The sequence below is a fragment of the Ailuropoda melanoleuca genome, chromosome 15 (assembly GCF_002007445.2).
Source record: "Ailuropoda melanoleuca isolate Jingjing chromosome 15, ASM200744v2, whole genome shotgun sequence".
In the NCBI taxonomy this organism is placed as follows: domain Eukaryota; kingdom Metazoa; phylum Chordata; class Mammalia; order Carnivora; family Ursidae; genus Ailuropoda; species Ailuropoda melanoleuca.
This window is the reverse complement of record NC_048232.1, coordinates 74,890,518-74,915,737: the sequence shown is the minus strand read 5'-3', so window position 1 is coordinate 74,915,737 and position 25,220 is coordinate 74,890,518. Positions and strand designations below refer to the sequence as shown.

Below are 25,220 nucleotides of genomic sequence, written 5' to 3'. Positions count from 1 at the left end.
CCCAACCGGCTCCCTCCCCCCAAGGCGGCCCTTGACCGTGCCACCCCCAGTTTTGTCCTGGCCTTGCGCCCCGGCCCTCCCGGCGCCGCCCCCACTCTGGGCGGGGGTGTGTGGGCCGAGGTCGGGGCGGGTCCCTCGCCTCCAGACTTTTCTGGAGCTCCGGGACGACGGCCGCACCCGCTCGGTCGGCCCTCCTCCGCGGGCTCCCACCGGGTTCGACGATAATCGGATTTTTCCCCAGGGGAAAATACTGGGATCTGCTTCGAAACTCCGCTTTTTCTCCTGTACTCTAAACGTTTAGAGTCTTCGGCGGATAAGCGCTAGTTGAGTTGAACAACACTTCAGTTTCTTTTCAGCTGCGTACCCTAGTGACCTAGTTGGGTGTAGGTCCTCGTCCGTTCTGTTGGTTTTAATGAGAAAGTATCACTGAACTCCCCTAGCGTTTTTTCTTCTTGTTCAGTGAAATCAGAGGACCTCTAAGGACTTGACTGTTGAGTGTGCCGTTGGGGGACATGGCGTTTTATTTTCACGTTTTGGAATCCAGCTGAGGTCCCTGGGTGATTTAAACCGCTGTTGGAGCCACGTCCGCTACGGCCAGCAGGATGCCGGGGAGGAGGGGCGGGGAGGACCGAGGCGCAGAGCTGCCTTCCCTCCCCACTGGGGAGAAAGGGGGTGACAGCTGCTGTTCAGGGACAGCTTTTACATGGTCGCTTTGCAAGTTTTGTTTTTGAAGAGAATGCAATTAGTGCTGTAGGATCCCGCCTTTGTGAAAATAAATCGCAGTGCAGTGTTGCCTAGCTGTGGTTGTCACGTGTTTACTTTGTGCTGTGCTCCGAAGGATGTGTTAAGCCTGCCCACAGGTGTTTATTGTGGTGTCATAGGGGAGCTGAAACACCGGAGAGATAACAAGGTGGCATGTAGGCATGCCAAGGAAGGTATAGGAGGTTTTCATGTAGTCCGAGGAGGGCAAGTTTCCCTCCAGCCTTTGAGGTCATGGAAGGGTTCTCGGAGGAGGTGGCAGTAAGCCATGGGGAAGGTTTGGGAGGGGTGTGGGTGCTGTGGGCTGAGCCAGCGAAGGTGGTTTGGTTGGGCCAGACTGCAGGGATTGTGGGAGAACGGATTTATGAGTGGGGTATGAGTTTGGGGCCAGATGTTGGACATTGGCAATTTCGTGCATCGTTGCACGTTGGGGTTTGATTACCAGAGGAGGGTCAGTAGGTTTTTTAATGGGCTTGATAATAATTGAGAGCTCTTTAGAGAATTAACAGTGATATAACAACTCCTTAAGAAATATGTTTCCAGGGTCGCCTGGGTGGCTCGTCGTTAAGCGTCTGCCTTCAGCCCAGGGCGTGATCCCAGTGTTCTGGGATCGAGCCCCACATCAGGCTCCTCCCCTGGGAGCCTGCTTCTTCCTCTCCCACTCCCCCTGCTTGTGTTCCCTCTTTCGCTGGCTTTCTCTTTGTCAAATAAATAAAATCTTAAAAAAAAATATGTTTTCAGGGGTCCCTGGGTGGCTCAGTCACTTAAGTGTCCGCCTTCGATTCAGGTCATGATCCTGTGGTCCTGGGATCGAGCCCTGTATTGGGCTCCCTGCTTGGTGGGGAGTCTGCTTCTGCCTCTGTCCCCCCCATAAATAAATAAATGAAATCTTTTAAAAAATAATATGTTTTTAGTGGAAACAGATGGCTAGCTGGTAGTAAGGGAGGGGAGCGGTAACTATAAAAACTTGTGATACCTTTTATGTTTACAAAAGCAAACAGCTTAGTGAATTGAAGTCATTTCATGCAAGAGAATTATTCTTATGATACCTGCCTTGATGCTGAGTGAGGAATCTTTGAGCTAAGTTTCAGTATAGTACTCGAGGCTCGTAATGATGCTATTATTTAAGAAACCAGGGAAGATTGTATTTTTATAAAGGTTTTATTAAAGGTTGTTTTTAAAATACAGGTGTGTGGGGCACCTGGGTGGTTCAGTCGGTTGGGCATGTGACTCTTGGTTTTGGCTTGGGTGGTGGTCTCGGGGTTGTGAGATCCAGCAGAACCTGCTTGGGATCCTCTCCCTCTCTCAAGAAATAAGTAAAATAAAGTACAGCTGTGGCTCTTAAAAGGCCATGTTTTAGTTGTCTGAAAAATAGCCCAGCTCATTTCATTTTAACAAATTGTAAGTAAAGTTAGTGTTTTTGAAGGAAAAAATATGCTTTTATACTTAAGCTTCTGGTTACCCTTAGGTTAATTCTTTTTTTTTTTTTTTTAAGATTTTATTTATTTATTCGACAGAGATAGAGACAGCCAGTGAGAGAGGGAACACAAGCAGGGGGAGTGGGAGAGGAAGAAGCAGGCTCATAGCGGAGGAGCCTGATGTGGGGCTCGATCCCATAACGCTGGGATCATGCTCTGAGCCGAAGGCAGACGCCCAACCGCTGTGCCACCCAGGCGCCCCACCCTTAGGTTAATTCTTTATAAATTTATGCTAGATGGTGAAATTTATTACATTTCGTTTTTACTTATACTGATTTTTAATTTCTACTCAGCATTTTTTTTAATATTTTATTTATTTGACAGAGATAGAGACAGCTAGCGAGAGAGGGAACACAAGCAGGGGGAGGCATTTTTTTTAATATTTTATTTATTTGACAGAGATAGAGACGGGGCTCGATCCCATAACGCCGGGATCACGCTCTGAGCCGAAGGCAGACGCTTAACCGCTGTGCCACCCAGGCGCCCCTCTACTCAGCATTTTTTAATTAGAGAGCACGCATATGCAAACTAGGGGTGGGGACACGGAGGGAAAGGGAGAACCCCAAGCCTACTCCTGCTGAGTAGGGAGCCCTATGGATGTGGGGCTGAATCTCACAACCCTGAGATCATGACCTGAGCCGAAATCAAGAGTTGGACACTCAACTGACTGAGGCAGCCAGGCACCCCTCTTTAGCATTTTTAACACTCATTGCAACTTTTGCTTAGAAATCATTGTTTTGTGTGTGTGTGGTTTTTTTTAAGATTTTATTTATTTGAGAGAGCAAGCACAAGCACAGGGAACGGCAGGCAGAGGGAGAAGCAGACTCCCCGCTGATCAGGGAGCCCAACTCTGGGCTCAATGCAGGGTCCCAGGATCATGACCTGAGCAGAAGTCAGACACTTAACTGACTGAGCCACCCAGGTGCCCCTAGAAATCATTGTTTATTTTTGTAATTTTTTAGTTGAAATATAGTTGAAACATAATGTTACGTTTGTTTCAGATGTACAAGAAATCATTTTTATTTTTCATTTTTTTATAATGTTTTCTTTTCTTTTTTTTTTTTTTTAAAGATTTTACCCATTTATTTGACAGAGATAGAGACAGCCAGCGAGAGAGGGAACACAAGCAGGGGGAGTTGGAGAGGAAGAAGCAGGCTCACAGCAGAGGAGCCTGATGTGGGGCTCGATCCCATAACGCCGGGACCATGCCCTGAGCCGAAGGCAGACGCCCAACTGCTGTGCCACCCAGGCACCCCAAGAAATCATTTTTAAAAGGACATTTGCTCGTAATTTTAAATGTTCAGGCTTTTATCTTCTAAACATAATTTATACGATGGTCTTGAAGACTCTTACATTTCTATAATTTAGCTGCCTATTTTTCTTTCTAATCCCTTGGGAAACTCAAATTTTTGAGTACGTACCCTTTTTCTATATACTTATTTATCCTGCCTGGACCAAGGCCTGAGCCCACAGACTGCTGTCCTTGGCTCACTTCACTGTAGCTATGGGGAAGGGGGTGGGGGGTAGTGGTAGTTTTTGCATGTGGGCAGTATGTGAGTGGTCTGTACAGACACACCTCAGAGAAACTGCAGGTTTGGTTCCAGACCACTGCACTAAAGAGACTGTCACAATAAAGTGAGTCAAATTAATACTTTTATTTTTCAGTGTATATAAAAATTATGTTTATACTGTACTCTGTTAAGTGTGCAGTGGCATTATGTCTAAAAAAATGTGTGTACTTTAATTTTTTTTTAAGATTTTATTTATTTGACAGAGCACAAGCAGGGGGAGTGGCAGGCAGAGGGAGAGAGAAGCAGGCTCCCAGTTGAGCAGGGAGCCTGACACGGGACTTGATCCCAGGACCCTGAGATCATGACCTGAGCCAAAGGCAGACGCCCAACCGACTGAGCCACCCAGGTGCCCCTGTACATACTTTAATTAAAAAATGCTTCACTGCTAAAAAATGTTAGCCCCCATCTGAGTTTTCAGTGAGTCATAATCACTGATCGCAGATCACCATAACAAAGATACTAATGGAAAAGTTTGAAATCTTGCTAGAATTGCCAGAATGTGACACAGAGACATGAGTGAGAAATGCTGTGGAAGGGCGATGCTGATAGACTTGCTGGAGGCAGGGCTGCCATGAACCTTCGATTGGACGAACCACAGGGTCTGTGAAGCAACATGGAACAAGGTGTGCCTGTGTACAGGAGAAAGCCCGCCGGCGAGTCCAGTGCCCCGTTGCCGCCCCACCAATTAACCCAGGGCCCTGTGGGGTCCCCGGCTGTTGGGCAGGGGCTTCCTCTGTGGGAAAAAGTTGTATGAACATGGCAAGGATGATGCCTGGCCTCCTTAGAGAGTGGTTGCCGACCTTTGGTGTTTGTAGTGCCTTTCCTTCTCTCTCTCCTGAAGTATGCTGTACTCACAGAAAAGTGCGTGTGCCCTGAGTGCTCGGCTTGCCGAGTCTTCCCACCTGAACATACCTGGCCGTCCTGTGCCCCTTCCAGTCACTGCCCCGGGCCAGGCTGACCTCCGGCAGTGTAGATGAGTTTTGCCCGTCTCTGTCCTTTATTTTTGCTCCTGGCTTTTTTATTCAACGTTACGTTTGTGAGACATTTTCCATATTGCCGGGTATTTGTAGATTGTTCTCATTGATGCATAGTGGTTTTTTGTGTGAATATGTCACAGTTAATTCATTTCACCATTGGGGGGCATTTGGGTGAGTTCTCAGTTTGTGGCTGTTAGAATGTCTTAGTGCTGCTGTGAATGTTCTCATGCACGCCTCTGGCGAACATACGTCATTTCCGTAAGGCCCGTGTAGCTAGGATAGAGTGGGCAGCTGTCGGCGATCGTGCTAGCAGCGCTCCAGAGTGGTGGTACCGGTTTGCCGTCCGCCAGCAGGTGGAGAGTTCCCATGTCGCCAGACCCGCTTTATACTTGGCATTTTCCACCATCTTGGCTGTTTTGGTGGATGTTAATTTGACCATTAACAGCCTGGTGTGTGACCGTGACGTGTTTCAAGGTTAAGCTTGTTTACAGGTGGGAGGTCATGGGAGACCTCAGGCCCCTTTCTGGAAGGCCATACTGCAGCAGCCCTTTCCCCCCATGCCCTAGTCTGCTCTGTCCACACTTGCTGGGATTGCTCGCTCGCACCTGTCCTCCAGGAGGCATGGACTTTCTTGTTCTGTCATTGCCTCTCCACGTCTTGGTGTCTGACACACAGCACTCGAGAGGTGTGTTGGGAATAGCGAGGCCAGTGGTGAGTGTTAGCAAGAGGCAGGTGTCGGAGGAAATGTGCTGGGGCAGAATGGCTTGTGGAGGTAGCTGGTGAACCCCTCGTGGAATAAGTGTTCAGGCACAGCTGGTCTTGAGGAATGCCAGAGAAAGTCGCTGCAGGAGGAAGTTGGTGCGACTCCAAAGGCTCTTGTTCACATTAGATGACTGGAAACGTTGTGCTGGATTATGCACATCATTTAGTAGCAGCCTTGAGGAGGGTAGTGGTGGCGTGAGCAGACCATGCCGGCGTGGTCGGAGCATTTGTAAGAGTTCTTCGGAAGGGCTGCTTTCTCCAGACCCCTTGTTTTTGCTGTTTCAGGCCCTGGGGCCCTTAGCTGAGATCCCACTGTGATAACTACTGTCTCTCTCTCTCTCTCTCTCACTTTAGGATGCTTTGCCTGTGGGATGGAAAACGGATTCCGAGTCTATAACACCGATCCTCTAAAAGAAAAAGAGAAACAAGGTAAGAGTAGTTGACATTTCGTAGTTTCTCCCTTTTTCCAGACTTCAAAGAATCTGCATTTTATCTCACAGTTGTGGGGGGCAGGGTGCTGGTTTTGAGAAGTAAGTAGGAAGTTCATGGCCCTCTGCCGGCCTAGACGGGGTGCAAAGGTGATCCAGTGGGCGTGGCCCGGCTCCGATTTCTCCGTGGACATGGACTTTGAAGCATCATGTGTCTTTGCCGTGTCTTCAGTTCTCGCTAGCTGCCACATTAGAAACAGTTGCTTGGTGCAACCCATTCTCTCTCTTGCTGCTGAGTGTGAGGTTGTAGAGAACTCAAGTGACAGGTTCAATTCAGTATGTGGGACTCTTGACGCTTGATAAATGACCACTTAGAAAATATTATCTGTAGCAATAAATTGTAGTTGCTTCTGTTTACGTATTTCGGTGTCTTAAGTTATGTTTTCGGGAAATACAAGTTTTCAAAAGCTTCCCAAGTGGAATCTGGGCTTCTGCTGGAAATGTTAAAATAATGGTGATCCTTTTGCCATTTGACAGGAAAAATTGGTAAATTTTACAGGTAGAATTTTTTCAATTTATTTTTCCCGCAAGGTATTTTTCTTAAGCTTTTGGTGTCTGCTGCTTTCTTTACTTTCTGGGAGAATCAGGCACTGCCAACAGATGAACAAATCTCAGATAAATCATAGAAAATGAGAAACATCCTTTTTCTTCCTGCAGTTGTGGCTTTGGTTTTTATTCAGTGCCCAAGTTACACTTTCTGATGCTGGAGCTGCTTCTTATCTGTAAGAGGAAGTTCCTGCTCCTGGTGCTGCACTAAACATCCCCTCCTGTTGTCACAAGTCAGAACCCAGCGCAGGGACTAGCAGAAATCTTTTCGATAATGGAACCCCTTTGTTGAGCGTGGCGTTTGTACAACAGCCCTGGTGTATAAAACAGTAAGTGGTGCTTTACATCTAGGAGTTGACTTTGTAAATTGAGGTGTGTAACTTGCACTTATTAGAGACAGACTGTAGCCGGTAGTTAAGGGCTTAGGTTCTTGGCCCACGTGGTTTGGGTGGAATCTGTCTCTGCCGCTTACCAGGCTGCTGTGTGACCTTGGGCAAGTTCCTCACCTTCTCTTGGCCTCACTTTCTGTGTGCAAAAGGAAGGTGATAACTGTCTGTCTTGATTATTGTGAAGATCAGTGAATTAGAATGCTTAAAACGTACGGATCAGTGCCTGGCACACATACTAAGTGCTGTGTGCACTGGTGCCTTCCTGCTCTCCCAGTCCAGCAGCGGTGTGCTCTTGGACAGTGTGTCCGTGAGCGCTCGGTGTCATGACGGGAGTCTCCTGTTGGTCTTCTGAGCATCTGACTTTTATTTAGTTTTGGTTGCTTAGTGAATTAAGACAGCCCTGCTTTATATGGACAAGTAGTGACAAAATACTTGGAAACAATTTGATTTGCAAATACTTTTTATTTAAAGTGACCTAGAAATTTAGGAGTTACAGGCTTAGTTTCAAATTGAATCATTAGCAATATATTGACAACTATTTCCTAATTAATGAAATGTTTATAACAAATTCAGGATTTCTTTTAAAAATACGGTAGGGTGCTTTAGTGGCTCAGTCGGTTGAAGTCTGCCTTCGGCTCAGGTCATGATCCCAGGGTTCTGGGATCGAGTTCCACGGCGGGCTCCTTGCTCAGTGGGGAGTCTGCTTCTCCCTCCCTCCCTAACCCCCCCCCAAATAAATAAATAAATAATCTAAAAAGAAATATGTTAGACAAGAAGCATTTTAAAGTCTAAGTTCCAGAAGGGTTTGCCATTGTCGCGTTGAAGGCAAGTATCATTTCCTCTTGCTGCTCAGCTGAACTGTGTCTGGGGCAGTCTGTCCCTAAGCTTAGCTTGGAGTGAATTTGAAAAGGATCATGGTGGGGCCTTGCTGTGCTTTTTGATGGTGTATTTTAAGCAATCCACCCCTGTGCACTTGTAGATTGGTCTACTGTTAAATTTCTGGCAACTTACAGCTTGACAGAAAACAGGCTGGATCTCATTCCTGTTTTATCTTGGTGGTTTGCTTTTCTAAATGAGGAGGAAGGAAGTGTGCCTGCATTTCAGTGGTCACCCTCTGATCTGGGCTGTCGGCCCTGTTATTTCCAGTGTGACTGTGGCACTGAGTAGGTGGGATTGGCCATGAGCTGCCTCTCCCAGGTGTGCTCCCTGCCAGCAGGGACTGGGAGCCGTTGGAGGCAGCTTTCTCCCAACTGCCGCCCAGGCGTTGACGGTCCTGTGTCTTAATCACACCTGAAGTGGGTTTGCAGCTCTGCTCCACTCTAAGAAAGCCGTGGGGCCGCAGGGAGGACTGCCGGGAATGGTGGCCTGTCTGGTGTTCACAGTGATGCTGTGGGGTCCAAGTGTAGGACTCAGATTCATATCTGAGTGTATGCTAGGAAGAAGGTTCAAGAATGAAACATTTGGATAAAATATGATACCCAGTGATTATAGCAACGTAAGGAATACTCATAAAAAGTTAATTTCACTTTTCATTTAGAAACACAACTCTCCCATGGTGCAGAGGTGATTAGAACTTGTATAGCTCATGCTCAGTGAGCTCGCACAGCCTGCAAGGCAGGCAGAGGGGTTTAGAGGCATTCCCGTCTTCCGTGTCACCCATGTTTCCCTCCACATGGCCAGTGCTCACGCATGTGACATTGGCAGCCATATGTGGGGAAGTAGAGAGGACACAGAGGCCTAGAAAGAGCAGTACATGACTGAGGTGGAACGCAGGTGGGGGTTGCGTGTTCCCGACCCCGACCCCGGGGCGGTGGTCGGGCGCCTCCAGTGTCTCATGCTGCACTGGGGCTGGGGATGCAGTCATGAATAAGACTGGGTCCTTGGTGTGACACACCAAGTATCTAGAAATAAGGGGTGACCTGTTGTCCACAATTCCTGACGTTACCCAGTGCAGCAGCCCGCCTGACGTGATGGTGTGTTGGGGGCCTTAATCCTCATTTTGTCTAATGGGCTTCATGCTCACGTACTCACTCCCAGTCCGAGATGAAGGGACTAGAGAGAAATGTGAGGTGGAGGGGAGTGAGCAGATTGTCATGAGGGTGATGGTACCACGTTAGTATGTAGCTTTGGCTTGGCTGTGGAGCAGCAGACCATTTCATGGCCTGTTTCACGATCTTAATGGTATAGTTAAGTTGGTAGAATCTTTTCGTAGGGTAATTTGGCAAAATGTATTCATTTTATACAGACACACATACTGTTTGATTCATCAATTATACCTAAAGGATTTTATCTGAAAGGAAAAACGAGGAGAAAGACCCTAGATGCTTGTATAGATATATTGCTCTTGACCGTGAACAACCAGGAATAAGGAGCGATCACACACACCACTCCCCCTACCCTGCAGTCGAGAATCCATATGTGACCTTTATTTTTATTTATTTATTTATTTTTTTTGAGATTTTATCTATTCAAAAGAGTGACTGAGTCAGAAGGAGCACGAGCAGGGGAGAGTCAGAGAGAGAAGGAGAGGGAGAAGCAGGCTCCCCACTGAGCAGGGAGCCTGATGCAGGTCTCAATCTCAGGACCCTGGGATCATGACCTGAGCCAAAGACAGATGCTTCACTGAACCACCCAGGAGCCCCCATGTATGCCTTTGGACTCTCCAGCAACTTAACTGCTAGTAGCGTACTGTTGACCAGAAGCTTTATTGATAACAGTTAATGTATTTTGTACATTACGTGTATCCATATACTGTATTCATACAATAAAGTAAGCTCAAGAAAAGAAAATACTATTAAGAAAATCGTAAGAGAAAATACATTAACAGTATCAGACTGTATTTATTGAAAGTAAGTCTGCATATACGTGGACCTGTGCAGTTGAATCCCATGTCGCTCAAGGGTCAAGTGGATAGTCCTTTCCAGAATTTCTACGAGGCCTTGAATTTGACTTTTCTCACAGAGCCAGCTGATGACCTTTGGAATCCTCTTGAATGGCCACTGATCTTCTGTTAACATCTAACTTTCAGAGGTTTTGCTTCCTTACTTGCCCTTTGCTGTGCCCTCCCTGGGCCAGGAGCTCTGGTCGTTGCCAACCAGAGTGTGGGGCTGGTGAGAACAGGGTGGGCTGGTCCTGCTCTGCAACAGAAACCATCCAGAGTGGGGTTCACTTCTCTGAGCCCCAAACTTCCCACCGGCTTCCCATGCCTTCCCTGAGTGAGCACTGTTGGTCTTCCTTTTGTCGTGGAGGACATCTGAAAATCTGCTGACGTGTTCCTCTTCTTGTAATTCACCAACTGTTTTGAGCATTTCAAGCCAGTGGAAGAGGTGTTTAAAGTGATAAACTCTGGGCGTCTGGGTGGCGCAGTCGTTAAGCGTCTGCCTTCGGCTCAGGCGTGATCCTGGCGTTATGGGATCGAGCCCCACATCAGGCTCCTCCGCCATGAGCCTGCTTCTTCCTCTCCCACTCCCCCTGCTTGTGTTCCCTCTCTCGCTGGCTCTCTCTCTCTCTGTCAAATAAAAAAATAAAATCTTTAAAAATAAATAAAGTGGTAAACTCTGCTTTTTACATTAAAGCATTTAGCATGGTTTCTTACAGCTTAGAGATTTTGCTGTCCCTTAAAATATGAGTGTAGGTATTTCATACATTTTGGTATTTTGGCTTCTCAGGGTGCCGGTCGCTCAGCCTTTACACCTGGAAACACAGCTCATGAGTACGAGCTGCCGAGGGAAGTCCAAAGCCCACGGCTCTTTCTCTCTCCTGGCCAGCCAGCAGTCTCTTTGCTGGTGGTAGGCAGGTACAAACTGCTGATTAAAGTCAAATGCTGAGTGTTACCTTGCCCTTTTTTTCTCTATTTAAATTGCAAAATATACATACTAACTTTTTTTCAATATCATTTCAGAATTTCTGGAAGGAGGAGTTGGCCACGTTGAAATGTTATTTCGCTGCAACTATTTAGCACTGGTTGGTGGTGGGAAAAAGCCGAAATACCCCCCCAACAAAGGTAAAGTGATGGTGGGCTTGATGGTCGTGCCTCCCGTGTTGTAACGTCTGGAACTTCGTAGAGCGTCTTGGTGTTCGCGGCTACATTTGCTCTTCTTTGTAGCCCCGTGGAGTATGAGGGACCGGTCGCTAACAGGAGGCATCCAGAGAGAAAGTCTCGTCTCTGCTGTTCCCAGGAGGAATAGTGTGTGGCAAGGTTCACTTGTTCCCACGGACATAAAGCACGTGCTTTTCAATTAACTTTGGCTAAAAAGGGGGCATGGCATGCCCCTGGACCCCATTTTGTTCTGAGTATTCAGCTGTGAGTTGTTATCGTAAATGCTATGAGTTAATTTTAAAGTGAGGTATAGGAAGGTTATTTTTCCTGCGAAGAGCCACTGACTCACAGAAGCATCGGTTGCCACATAGAACAAAAAGCCACATTGGCTCTGGGTTTAAAAGTAACTGGTTTTGGTCTGTGTGTCTAAGTCTCTGTGTGCTCAGGTAGATTGTGGTGTAAAACGTCCGGCTTTTAAAGTAAGGGAGAAACGAAAATTTTAGCAACCGCAGTTGTGTGCTTCGTACCTGTGAACCCAGGTATCTGCTGGGGGGAGAGAAAGAAAGCAGGGTAGAAACCAGAAGAGGCTGCCGGTGGATTTTGAAGGTGGGTGAGGAGAGATCCAGGGGGCCTTGAATACAAGGTGAGGGTGTGATCGGGAAAGCAGTCCTGTCCTAGCTCAGGAATGTTCTAGTCTAGAAGCAGTGTGTGAGACTGAAGATGGCAGAGATGGGAGCCTTTATTCACAGGGAGGGCTAGGCAGAGAGAAGTAAATGGGATTATCCGAATCAAGTGCTGCTGAGCCTGAGTGCCCATGAGGACTGTGGGGTTGGAACCACTGGTGATAGGTTCTTGAGTGGGTGGGGAGGAGGTGGAGAGCTCTCTTTCCAGGTTGGGCAGGAAGGTTCCAGAAGGTGCCTGTGGGTGTGAGGATGAGCTGGAGGTCTGCTTGAGACCATGGGAGGGAGTAGCCCAGGCCTGACATGGGAGCAAAGAAAGAGGGGAGTCAGCTAAGCACAGAAAGGTGCAGAGTCCTGGGTGATCCTTGGCAGGCTCTGGGGCCCCAGCTTGCAGCTCTCAGAGCAGCCAGCTCTCAAAGGTGGACAGTGTGAGTGGGGTTGGTGGGGTTGGGGAGCAGAACCACTCGCAGCGGTGTGCAGGGACCCCACCCCTCCAGCTTGTCATGAGCAGGGCTGAAGGGCAGAAAGCCTGGTTTGCTGTCTGGGTCATTGCCACCACAGCCTGGGTGAACAGAACCTGTGGCTTGGGAGTTCTGAAAGAGGCCATCCAGAAGTGACACAGAGGCTGCTGTACTCGGGGTGCAGGGATGGGGCACCGGTGGGGGGCGCTCAGTTGGGCATCCGACTCTTGATCTCAGAGTTGTGGCTTCGAGCCCTGTGCTGGGCTCCATGCTGGGCATGGAGCCTACTTAGAATTCCTTTCCCTGGGCTGCTTGGGGGCAGGCACAAGTCCTGCTGCTGACTCAGGTCTTTGCCTTGGAGCCTGTTACTACTGACCCTGATGAGTAGAGTCTGGAGCTGGGCCCCTCTGGGGCACTGTGGTTTTTTCAATGATGTCAAAATTACTACTTGAATTTACTCTTAATATTTTAATAGTTATAAATTAAGATATATGGTGTCGAAATGGGAAGAAGCTAGTGTCTTTGGTTTGTGAAAAACAGTAAAATGAGACTAGAGGGGACAGGTCATCACAGTACGAGGTAAGTTCCAGCCGAGACTGCACAGTGTTGTTCAGGCAGAGCCGAAAGGCCTTTTCTTAGTCAGGAGCTTAGAAGACAAAAGAAGAATTCCAGAATTAGTGAATGTACCTTTTGCTGTCAGGAACTGTATTAAAAGACAGATATGCCAAATCCTGGGTATACATGTAGGATTTCTAGCACACCAGGATGGTGGCTTGCAGCCTGCGGGAGCCGAAGGTCACCCCAGGTCCGTGGGGTTTTCTCACTGTCTGGGGTATTGTGTCTGGTCACTTCCCTTTTGTGAGCGAGAATTCAAGCTACTGGCTCTGGGGCTCTGTCAGGCTTTTTCCAGAGATTTCTGAAAATAGAGTTCACTCAGATTTGTGACCCCCTTAACGTGGCTCATCTTTGGGGTTCCGTCTGGATTGGGCCAGTTTACATTTGTTTTGAATTGCAGTCTTTTTAGGGTTAGGTTGCAGAGCCAAAGAAAGTTTATTTTTGAGCTGCTTTGCACGTTCAAGAGTGTCGTACGTGTCCTTTGCCTGGAAGGTTATTTCAGTGAGGTGGCCTGGGTTCTGTCCCACTTACTAACGTGCTGTGCTCCAGTGCCTGCGAGGGGAGCCCACTTCGGGGATTTGGGAATGAAGAGATTTATCAGACAAAGACGGCATTTTAAAGGTGTAACAACAGAAGTCTCCGCTTCATTTTTGAATGGTTATAAATTTTAATCTCTTCAGTAGTAAATAAAGTTTGGTCGTTCTCTTAGGTGTTGTTATCTCTTTTTTTTTTTTTTTTAAAGAGTTTATTTATTTATTCGACAGAGATAGAGACAGCCAGTGTGAGAGGGAACACAAGCAGGGGGAGTGGGAGAGGAAGAAGCAGGCTCATAGCAGAGGAGCCTGATGTGGGGCTCGATCCCGCAACGCCGGGATCACGCCCTGAGCCGAAGGCAGATGCTTAACCGCTGTGCCACCCAGGCGCCCCAGGTGTTGTTATCTCTTGATTTGAATTTGAGGTGAGTCCATTATGGCAAAACTTAGCCCTGAATCCCACCTCCAGGGTTCGTGGTCATGGTGTCAGGACCTTTAGGGGAGACATTCATTGCCCACACCCTTGGTCACCTGGCCCACGACCTGTTGAGGAAGCTTGTTTTCCCTCACCTCACACTCTTCCTACACAGCTTTGTAAGAGAAAGTTGAAGAAGATAGAAAGTGTCTGGATACCACACTCCCCCACGCCCCTTCCCCAGCTCAGTACTGCTCGCCGTCCTCATCCTCGAAGGTTATCTGTAAATTGTCTGAGCCCTTGGGATGCAGACTACCAATGCTTCATAACCTCCTGCAGTGTGAGCAGCAGAGCAAGAACAGTACGGCTGGGGTTGCGAGAAATCCCCAGCCCTGGTTCTCTAATCCATTAAAACTGAAGCCTCTGTTGGCTTGACCCAGGTGTGTGTCTCGCACTTCAGCAGGAGCTGTCGTGATGCTTGCTTTGGGCTCAAGCGGGTGGAACCAAGGACAGTGGGGTGGGGAGAAGTTTGCCTGAAAACTGGGCAAGGTTGGCAGAAAGGAGGCGTGTGCGTGTGCTCTTGTGGACGGGGGAGGTGATGTAGACCTGGCTGGTTACTGGAAGGGAAGAGTGGGGAGGGACGGGTGAGCACTCCACTCTCCGAGACTGCATTGCAAGTGGTGGGCTGCCCCGTCCCTCGGGTCTGAGACTGGGCAGTGGGAGAGCAACAGCTCCACATGGTCAGAGATTCATGAGGTCAGGACCCTTCTGCAAGGCCCCACAGCCTGTGTATTGGTGTGCTCATAAGTTCTCTCTGAAATTTCAGTGATGATCTGGGATGACCTCAAAAAGAAGACTGTTATTGAAATAGAATTTTCTACAGAAGTCAAAGCAGTCAAGCTGCGGCGAGATCGGTAGGTTTGCTATCGAAGTTTTAAAAGTGGGAATAGTCGCTTTTTCTGAAGACGGCTGAAATGCTTTGATATTGAAGGAAGAAGCGTGTTTGGGAAAATCATGTTTCAAATGTGATGATTGTAGTTTATGACCCAGAGGACATGGGATTCTCTGTGTTGCTGCGAAGAAGGGGTGAGTTTTCTGGGTGTCCGTGGGTCATTTAGAAGCAGTCTGTCAGCGGATGTGCCTGGCAGCAACCCCCAGTGGTTCTCAGTCCTTCAAAGGATGGTGCCTATCCAACAGGTTCCCGCTGAGGACACGAGGGGTGAGCCGTGAGCTGTCCTACTCTCAGTCCAGCTTTGCCTCGGGCTGCCTCAGTAAATGTTACCAGTTGGAAGATAAAGGAAGCTTTGGAGACTGCTTCATGAGAAGGTGGCATTGCTGTCACCTGTTGAAAGCAGGCTTCTCTCAGCCGTTGCCATCATGGTGTTTAGGAGAACATAGAAGTTTTTACTAGTACGTTGAGCAACATAGAGTTTCATTAATTTTGATTTTAATTTGGTGTGATTTACATCTTATGGTCAGCTGTGGGAGGGGCAGGGATGCTGAATGTGAATAGGGGACTGTCACACCTGCGTTCTTAGGTTTGTGACTTCCGGGAATGTTGATTGTTAGGGCCCCTAATAATGCGTATCCTGGAGCCAAATCCAAGGACCTTCCAGTTTCCAGCATTTCTAAATTATCCAGACATACCTTAAAGTGTATAATGAAATAATTTCTGCTCCATATACTCTACTTGGTTCTTAACTGTAGATGAAATATTTGATGAAAATGTCCTTTAAGCCTCAGGAAATTCTGTTAGCCTGTACCCAGGTGTGCAGGAGAGAGGCGCTTGTCCATCACTGCCTGCCACACCCCCTGGGGCTCACAGGTGACCTCCAGAGACCTCACCTGCATGGGGCTCTGATTCAAGAATGATCGTTCTGTCTGTGCTGTCGGACTGTTTCAAAGTTTCAAAACGATAAGAACAAAAATCACAAAACGCTTGAGTTTCACTTTTGGAAATAGGAATTCTGATTGTGTTTCTTTCTTTCCAGAATTGTGGTTGTTTTGGACTCAATGATTAAGGTGTTTACCTTTACACATAATCCCCATCAGTTGCATGTCTTTGAAACCTGCTATAATCCTAAAGGTAAGAATTGCAGAGGAATAATGATGGGAATTGGCTCTTTCACGTTCCATCCAGGTGGGGACCTGTGTTGGGTGCCCTCTCCTGTGGCGGGTCTTTGTCTGAGTGGCACTGCTGTGGTTGGACAGGTCCTGACACTCATTGGGGGCACTCTGACGGAGACAGGCTTCTCTTTCTTCCTCCTGTGCCCTTTTCCCTTGGTGCTTTCCACCTGCTCCTGGGCGAGCTTTCTGGGCCATGTGCCCATGCCAGCACCTGGCCTGCCAGGCAGCGGCTGAGACCTCCCCTCCCACCCCGTCAGGGGGCGGAATGAGGGAAGTTTCCCCCTGTCACTGTCAGCCCTTCAGGAGCTCCTTGAGTGACCTTGGAATTGCATGTTTTCACTGAGTTCTGAGGGGTTTCCTTCCCTTTTTCTTCTGGAGTGAGGATTGCATGTGACTTTGTTCCTCATTATAGCATCTTAATTTCTTTTTAAAATTTTCAGTGTTTTTCTTCTAGCTTTATTGAGCTGTCATATACATAAAACTCACTCATTTTAACTATATTATTCGATAATATTTAGTCATTGTAAACAGCTTGTAGCTACCAGCGTAGTGGAGAAGAGTTCCAAGTGGCCCCCTTCCCCACCTGGCCTTCAAGTTTTGCCTTTTCAGTTATGTTTGGGGTCTTTCTCTAAGCTTAATATTTCTTCGGTTCCTCCATGTGTTATGTATACATTGTTCTTTTCCGCATTTGTTTTGCGAAGTAATATTGCATAGTATGGATACACCAAATTGTCCACTGCAGTGTTTGGACTGTCAGGGACAGAAGTTGCTGCGAATGTTCACAGACACGTCTTTGCCTGGAGGAATTGTTTTATTTCTCTTGGGTGAATACTGAAGAGCACATTTGCCGGACCATATTGTGATGATGTGTCCATGTGTGTAAAATACTCATGTTTTCCAAAATGGCGGTGTCTTCTCACACGCCCATCGGTGATCTAGGAGAGCTGGATGACAGCAGATCCCTGCCCAAGCACTTGGTGTTGTCACTGTTTTGATTGTGGGGCATTGCCGTGGTCGTGGAAATAGTATGTCCCTGCGGTTTCGTTTGCATTTCTCTGAGGACTGGCGGTGTTGAGCATCTTGTCGTGTGCTTGTTGGCATTTGAACATCTTTTATGAGGTGTCTTCACATCCTTTCCTGTTTTAACATTGTTTATCTTTTCCCTGAGTTGTAAGAATTCTTTGTATATTCTAGATAGAGCCTTTCGTCTGTCACTTTTGCAGATATTTTCAGTTGGTCTGTGGTTTTTTGCAGAACGAAGATTTTCTTTTATGTGTTCTAGAAGCTTTAGCTCTTAAGTTAGGTCTTTAATCTATTTTTTGTGTGTATGGCATGGGACAAAGGCCCAGATTTGTATTTTTCTTTATGAATATCCAGTTTCTAGTACCATTTGTTAAGAAGACTCTTTTTTTCTTCATTGAATTATTTTGGCTTGCTTTTCTTTCTTTCTTTCTTTCTTTCTTTCTTTCTTTCTTTCTTTCTTTTCTTTTCTTTCTTTTCTTTCTTTTCTCTTTCTTTTCTTTCTTTCTTCTTTCCTTTCTCTTTTTCATCGAGTAAGTCTAAGATTTTTCTGGACTCTTCTCTTCCAGTGATCTGTCCTTATGTCAGTACCATACTGCTGTGGTTATCTAGAGCTTTAAAATAATTCTTAAAATTAGGTAGTGTAAGTTCTCTAATGTTCTTATTTTACAAAAAACTTTTGGCTATTCTAGGACCTTGCCTTTCCTTGTAACGTCTACTGTCAGCTTGTCTGTCTCAGAAAGCCTGCAGAGACTCTGACCGCACTGACCCTGCAGGCAGAGGACGTTGTAGCCGTGACCACAGTAGGTCAGGTCAGATCAGCTCTCCATCTGTCAGAAATTTGGTTTGCTTCCACATTGTCTTACAGTGTCTTATATAGGCACTGTTAAATTTATTCCTAAGTATTTTGCATTTTTATACAATTATTAATGGAGTTTTTATATTTCACAATTTTGTATTCCAAGTGGCTGGTGTCGCGGAAGATGGATACTTGACAAAGTTTATTTAAGAATAAGTTCAGATGTTTCCAATTATGAGGCAGTCTCACAGGAGTTGCCTTTGTTTGGCCCTCTAACACCTTTAACAATGAAAAAATCTTGTGATTCTGATATAAATGAAAACCCTTGGGGGCGCCTGGGTGGCTCAGTTAGTTAAGCATCTAACTCTTCAGCTCAGGTCATGATCTCATGGTCGTGGGATCGAGCCCCACGTTGGGCTCCAGGCTCAGTGGGGAGTCTGCTTTGAGATTCTCCCTCTTCCTGTGCCCTGTCCCCCTGCCCTGCGCCATCTCTCTCTCTCTCTAAGATAAATAAATAAAATCTTAAAAAAAAAAATGAAAACACATGAGTAAGTCTCATTTTTTTTTCTTGTGAGCTAGAGGACAGAGAACAGGTTTTGTTTGGGTAATGCAGAGGCTTTAGACAGTCCTCAGTGCTTGATGGGTTCTCTCCATCTCCGATCAGGCCTCTGCGTCCTGTGCCCCAACAGTAACAACTCCCTCTTGGCCTTCCCGGGCACGCACACGGGCCACGTGCAGCTCGTGGACCTGGCCAGCACCGAGAAGCCGCCTGTGGACATTCCAGCCCACGAGGGCGTCCTGAGCTGCATTGCTCTCAACCTGCAGGGAACAAGAATTGCAACGGCGTCTGAGAAAGTAAGTGCATGTCCCTCCTTTAGCAGAGCTCTGCGCCTGCCCCGGCCGCCCTTGCCTTCCCAAGGACTTACCGTGCGAGCCCTACGGAAAACTGGCCCTTCCCTGTGGGTTCTGACTCCTCACGGGTTCCTGGCCACCTTCCCTTGGGAATCAGTCGTCGTTGACATAGACTGTTGAAAGTTAATTTACTTGGTGAAGCCGCATCTTTTTGGCAGTAGAATCACTGTTTTTTTTTCTAACTGGCCACGGGAGTTACGACGAAGATGTCATTTCTCTAGACAGAGAATGGACTGCGGGTTCTCTCAGGCGCCTGCCGGGGCAGTAGATGAGGGGTTAGTGGAGGGCTGGCGCCCAGGGATCTGGCTCCTACCAGTGCTGTTGGGATGAAGGGCCACCAACTTATTCTCGGGTGCAACGGGGGGAAAAGTCGAGTTTTAGATGATGTGGGGGAGTTGGGAAGGGGTTTATGGGCTAATGGGTTTAGGAGTATAATATTCATTTCAAAAAACTAAAAAGTTGTGAATGATAATAAAACACTTCACTGTTTTTCAAAGGGGACCCTTATAAGAATATTTGATACTTCATCAGGGCATTTAATCCAGGAGCTACGAAGAGGATCTCAAGCAGCCAATATTTATTGGTAAGAAACCCCCACCCCCACCCCCAGTGTCCCCCGAGAGGCTGTTGCTTTGGGTTGACCGCATTGAAACAGGGCCCATGTGACTGAGGGAGAGTCAGGCCCACCTGCTGTTAGGGAGTCAGCTGTGAGCTTGTTTTACTGCAACTAACTCGAAATCGTTATTGTGGGACTACATGGAAAAGTTAAGAGAACGGAATTACCATTGACCCCGCTGGTTTTATTTCTTCTGCACGGTTCCTCCAGCTGATTTTTCTGGGGTATTCTAAGGCAAACACCAGAGACCTTCGTAGCTCATCTGTGATCACTCGGGGTCTGCAGCCCTGCCGGGGTGGACCCCGTTTGGGCGGGGTTTCCTTCTTTGCATGTGTGGCCTTTGCAGGTGCTGAGCGGCATTTGGGTCTGTGTGATAAACATGTAATTAACATATGCACTTAGTGACTATGCCCGTGGAGCCCTGTGGGGGTTCTCCTCTGTGTCTGCTCTCAGGGCCCCTCCAGCCAGAGTGGGGGCCTGCCCAGCCCTGGTGATGCCCAGCTCCAGAGGGCAGCCTGCACCTCCAGGGGCCAGGGGCATTGGAGAGGAGGAGTTTATCACCTGAGTGGCATGTAGGGGTGGCCTCAGGGCCCCCAGAGCTTCGGGGTGGGTCCACAGGAAGCCCCTTCCCCTGCCTGCTGTGGCACGTGGGGTCGTTCCCCAGTGTGGACCCCTGGTTCCATGGAGAGCACTGCAGGCTGGTTAATGGAGGGCAGTGGTGCTTAAAATTGCTTTGTTGAATTTGAGAAGGCCGGGGTTCGAGGCGCCAGCCCACATGGCGGCGTGGTGCTACGGTTGGGGGCAGGCTCCTCTGCGTCCACATGACACCAGAGCTCCATCTGATTTCTCTGCAGCATTAACTTCAATCCGGACGCTTCCCTCATCTGCGTGTCCAGTGACCACGGCACAGTGCACATTTTTGCTGCCGAAGATCCAAAAAGGAATAAACAGTCTAGGTGGGTTTCCCAGAGTTAAGAGGACCAGCCCCTCCTTCAGGCACATTCGGTGTGAAGTCACAGCCGCTCATTTGATTCTGTGACAGAGCACAGCTGACCCTCGAACAGCACAGTTGTGACGTCCACGGGCCGCAGCACGTGGGAGGGGGTAGTGCCGTGAATGTGTTTTTCTCTTCCTTAGGATTTTTTTTTTTTTTAAGATTTTTTTATTTATTTATATGACAGAGAGACAGCCAGCGAGAGAGGGAACACAGCAGGGGGAGTGGGAGAGGAAGAAGCAGGCTCCCAGCAGAGGAGCCTGATGTGGGGCTCGATCCCACAACGCCGGGATCACGCCCTGAGCTGAAGGCAGACGCTTAACGACTGCGCTACCCAGGCGCCCCTTCCTTAGGATTTTCTTTTCTCTAGCTTTCTTGTAAGAATTTGGGATGTGTGTACATACAATGTACAGAATAAGTGTGAATCGACCGTTTGTTATTGGTCAGCAGTAAGCCATGAGTTAAATTTTTGGGGGAGTCAACAGTTACATGCAGAACTTTGACTGCAGGGGGTTGGTGTCCCTTACCCGCTCATTGCTCAGGGGTCCGTAGTATCTGATGCAAAAACAGGCGTTGCTTCTGGCCTCATCTTCCTCGCCTTCAGCTCCTTAGAGTCTGATTAGGGTCCAGTCACCTTTCCTGTGATTTAGGACTCGGACCTGGACCCCAGTGCCTGGCCTCATGTTTGCCGTGTTTAGCAAATTAATTTAGTCGCAGTAGAAACCTGTGCCCCTTTTGGGGTTACCATAAAGCCATTTTTAAGCACTTTGTTTTTTTCATGTGAGAAGTAAAATTAAAAGGGAAAATAGAATTTGAAGTATCTGGGCTCAGGCCATATGAGAGAGAGCCCTGTTTTTTCACCTTTGTTATGGAGACCTAACTGCCTTTTCTCTCCCCCTTGCCCTCCTAGTCTGGCCTCAGCCAGTTTCCTTCCAAAGTACTTCAGTTCCAAGTGGAGTTTTTCCAAGTTTCAGGTTCCCTCAGGCTCTCCGTGTATCTGTGCCTTTGGAACAGAGCCAAATGCCGTCATTGGTAAGTGGTCCTTGCACTGGCTGCCCCGTGCTCGCTCTCCTGGGGGCCCCAGGGGTCCCACTTGGGGTCTGCACAGCCGTGTGGGGCGACGTCAGCCCCCTGCCCTCCAGGGTTTCCCAGGAAGTTGTGGAGGCAGGTCATTTGGTGTTCGAACTGATGACCAGACAGGGTTTTTCCCCTCCACACGTAGGTCGAACACATGCATCACCCCGGAACAGTCGGGGCGCCTGGCCACGCATGTGCTCAGTCAGGAATGAGGGGTCCCTTGTCACCCGCAGTCACTCTGGGTCGCTGCCCAGAGCAAGGCCATTTACAGTTCAGCTCAGGGAGGTCTGCTTGCTGTTAACGTTGAGGGGACAAGCACGTGAGTAAAACGGTCTCCTTCTGTCTCAGCGATTTGTGCAGACGGTAGCTACTACAAATTCCTGTTCAACCCCAAGGGGGAGTGCATCCGGGACGTCTACGCGCAGTTTCTAGAGATGACCGATGACAAGCTGTGACTCCACCGGGAGTGCAACCAGCACCCACAGCCGGCCACCCCCGAAGCGCTGAGTGTGCCCTTCAGACTCCTGGGGCTGGTGCCCGTGCCCTTGCGCCTCGTGGGTCAGCGGCTGGAGGACTGCCTGGGGACCTTGGTCCTGAAGCCATTCTGTGGTTGTCTGTTTTCCTGATCAGGGCTTCCCGTTTGCAGTATTAAAGAACGAATCATCACCAAGGCAGTGTAGACACTCAAGTGGCTCCAAGCCGCCTGGGCCCGACCGCTGGCCCGCTACCTTTAGTTAAGCTGTGACGCTCGCTTCCGTGCTTCCACCGCGCCACCCACCTGCGCCCCCCATGCCCCTGGGGGCTCTGTACACACGTAGGGACTGGGTTGACAAAAGGATGGACAAGTTGAAATTTGTTTTGTCAACATATTCCGTCATTTTTGCTGAGTCTGTAATGGGGAAATGAACAGGCGTGTCAGTGTTAGTTCTTACATTACAACCAGATTTTTAAATAGAACAATAATACCAGCAGCTTGCCTTAGAAAAGGAGAAAGGAATTCCTTCTCCCCTCTGAACATGAAGCAAAGAGAGACAGCCGTGTTAGCACAGGGTGGGCGTCTCCCTGCGAGCCGGCGTCCTGGTCTTTTCCGTGCCTGTCGTGAGCTGTGGTGCGGCCGTCCCTGTCTGTCGGAGCTGTTGGCATTGAGGCTGAGGCCGGGCGCCCGCGGCGAGCAGAGCGTTTCGTGTGCCCGGCGGTCCTCCTGAGTTTCCTGTTGTGTGTAGGGAGCAGAGTAACACGTAGACTTTCAGAATCAGTCCCTGAGGAAAGTGTCACTTAATTGAGAAGATGTGGAGGGAAAGGTCGGGCATCGCAGCAGCACAGGCCTGACGTCTGTGGGCAGGAGCGGGCGGCCTCAGCCTGCCGCGTCCCCGTTGTTCGTAAGAGTAGCTTTCACTAGCGTTCTGAGAAGGAAAGGCACATGATAACATTTTCTAACGTTTGGTGACTAAAACAGGTTATGGGCTCTATATTACTGTTAGTACTCCCAGAGGTATGTATTTAATTTTCTTAAATTCCCTTTAAAGAAACCTAATTTTATGGTTTTGATTTCAGGTTGCAAACGTTGAAAGTCTGCGGCAGCAGCTCTCTGTTCTGCCAGTTCTTTCACTGTCATGTAATCAGCTAACTTTGTATGTGGATTTCAGTGTAAAGTATGCATGTTACTTTTGTGTGTATGTAATCATGAAATTTAATTTTGCACTTATTTGTAATGTTTCTTTTAAATAAAAGTGACTAATTTTGTCGTACTCTGTATCCGTCAAGGGAAGAGAATTGTACGTTACAAAACCAGACCCTTGTTTCCGAATCTGCCAGACTCTGGGCTGCAGGTCTGTGCTGCCTGTGCGGGCCGCGGCCCCGTGTTGGCATTCCTGCCTGCAAGCAGGGGTGAAGAGCGGCACGTTTGTTAGCAGTGTGTATTGTCTGTTGGGCAAGCTGTGCCTGCTGTCGCGGTGGCAAACAGGACTCCCTTTGGGGGAGGCGCCTGTGTCCTGTCTGGTGCCTGGTCAGTGTTGTGGTGACTCAGCTAACACGTGAGCCCTAACCGGGCACGGAGGCCTAGGAGGGATCCTTCACATTCGTACGGTTACAGTTCAGGTTTTCCCCAAATACAGCCCCTCTGGTGTATCCAGCTGTACGTTAAACTAGGAACAAAGTTGTGTAAAGAAGCACAGCTGTTGCCACAGTGCACGGAGACTGCGGAGATGCGGCACCCTGAACACCCAGGAATGTTCCAGCATACCCTGTTAGAGGCCAGTGTGAGAGCGTGGTCCTGGCTCCGCCATGCCGGGTTCGACCTTGCCTCCTCCCTCAAATAACAAAATAGGGACATACTGGGCCCGCTGTGAGGGAGCCCTTGCCCAGCGGCTGTGCTTGCAGCTGCCGAGCCTCGCAGTGCCGCGAGGGGCGCCGGCGTGTGCCCTGGAGTTTCCCCTCGGATTGGTGAAGGCCCCACTTGTCATCTGGGACGTGCCCCACGCAGCAAGTCGAGCGCCGAAAGGCTGAGGCAGGCAGACGCTGTGCACTCCCCAGGCTCGTGCTCGTGACCTCGATTCACCCCCCGGGAGGTGTGGGGAGGAGCAGCGTCCCCGGCATGGGTGCGCTGTCTGGCGGACCTCCTGAGGGCTCAAGTAGAGCAGAGCCACGCACCGTTCTCCCGACTGATAACCGTTGATTCGAAGCTCTGTGGAGAGGGGGTTGCTGGAAGCTGGAGCCACGGCCTCCGTCTCCTCTCTTGGCGGAGTCCTGCTGGCCTGGAGCATGGGCATCAAAGGGACACAGACATACAAGGGCCCCCACTTGGTGGCTGGGTTGGGCACCAGGTGTCAGTGTAAAAAACATCCCAGGTACTGCCTGGGATGGCACCGCTCCCTGGGCTGTGCTGTCGGTTCTCGCTCAGACGGGAGGCTTCCTCCAGCCCTTCTCACCTGCCCTTCGTTCCACGCCATGGGGGGGGAGCAGCGTTGCCTCAGCACCCTGCAACCTCCTCACCTTCCAGGTTCAGCCGTCCTGTTAGTCGGGGCGCATCCTTCTAAGAAGCCCTCGGCCCCTCTGGGCCTGCAGGTGATCCCGGAGTACCAGGAGCCCACTCCCCGCTGTGCCACCAGATGTCACCTGTCCTCTGCAGCTCCTGTGACCGAACGTCTCTACCAAGCTTCTGGATGCCGGAGACGGTTTCATGAGAAGGGCCGCCGACCTGCCGTCCGTTCTTTCTGTAGCAGACATCGGATCGACGACAACACTTCGGGAACTGGTACCACAATGTTGCTCCTCAAAATGGATCAGAGAATGCTCACAGTCAAAGTTCACCAAGCCGTGAAGTAGGAAAGAGCAGATGGGAGAGTCGGAAGTCAGCAGCAGAATTGCCCCGAGCTGCACATCTGGAGAAGGCCACCCCTGGAAAGTGTCTGCCTCCTGGGGTGAGGTGGTTAATTTTCAGCAGTACTGTTCTTCAACTTTTTAAAACTCACGAACATGTCGGGACATACTTCACTTGCCCAAAGATGCTAATTTGTATTTTTTGCTATTATAAACCTTTAGGAAACTAATTCTTGTGCACACGTTTGCACACTTGTCAAACACGTCTGCCACCCTCGCTGCTGTGATTGTCGGTGTCTCTGCCCAGCACTGGCCTCCTCACAGCCTCACCAGGACCAGCCTCCAAGCACAGTCGTCATCTTTGATGGAGGAAAAAGGTCTCCAGTCTTGGCAGGTGGAACATTTTGGAACACCTTTGCTGGCCATCTGCATTTAGCCTGTAGATGGCTTATTCAGGTTTTTCCTTGTTTCTCTGTTGGTGTGTTTTGTCTGTTCTGTCTGTAAGGGCTCTTTCAATAATTACCCCATGTCCTTTTTTCTCCTTGGTGTTTATTTCAGTCTGAGAGTTTCTGCTTAGCTGTGTCTGTATCTTGAATATTTATGGTTTCTGGTATTGGTTCATGATTAAAAAGAGCAGCACTTTT

The 25,220-nt window shown here is 48.8% G+C and overlaps 1 protein-coding gene across 1 annotated transcript in view; it reads left to right on the top strand.

The window, feature by feature from the left end:
• Positions 1-25,220, top strand: part of WDR45B (WD repeat domain 45B) — a 25,975-nt gene extending 755 nt beyond the window's left edge. The window contains exons 2-10 of the mRNA XM_002926428.4: positions 5,902-5,976; positions 10,872-10,973; positions 14,540-14,627; positions 15,705-15,799; positions 18,324-18,514; positions 19,069-19,154; positions 20,042-20,143; positions 21,092-21,213; positions 21,607-25,220. Of these exons, the coding sequence (XP_002926474.1) occupies positions 5,902-5,976; positions 10,872-10,973; positions 14,540-14,627; positions 15,705-15,799; positions 18,324-18,514; positions 19,069-19,154; positions 20,042-20,143; positions 21,092-21,213; positions 21,607-21,713 (968 nt within the window). The 3' untranslated portion in view covers positions 21,714-25,220. The remainder of the gene's footprint in view (positions 1-5,901; positions 5,977-10,871; positions 10,974-14,539; positions 14,628-15,704; positions 15,800-18,323; positions 18,515-19,068; positions 19,155-20,041; positions 20,144-21,091; positions 21,214-21,606) is intronic.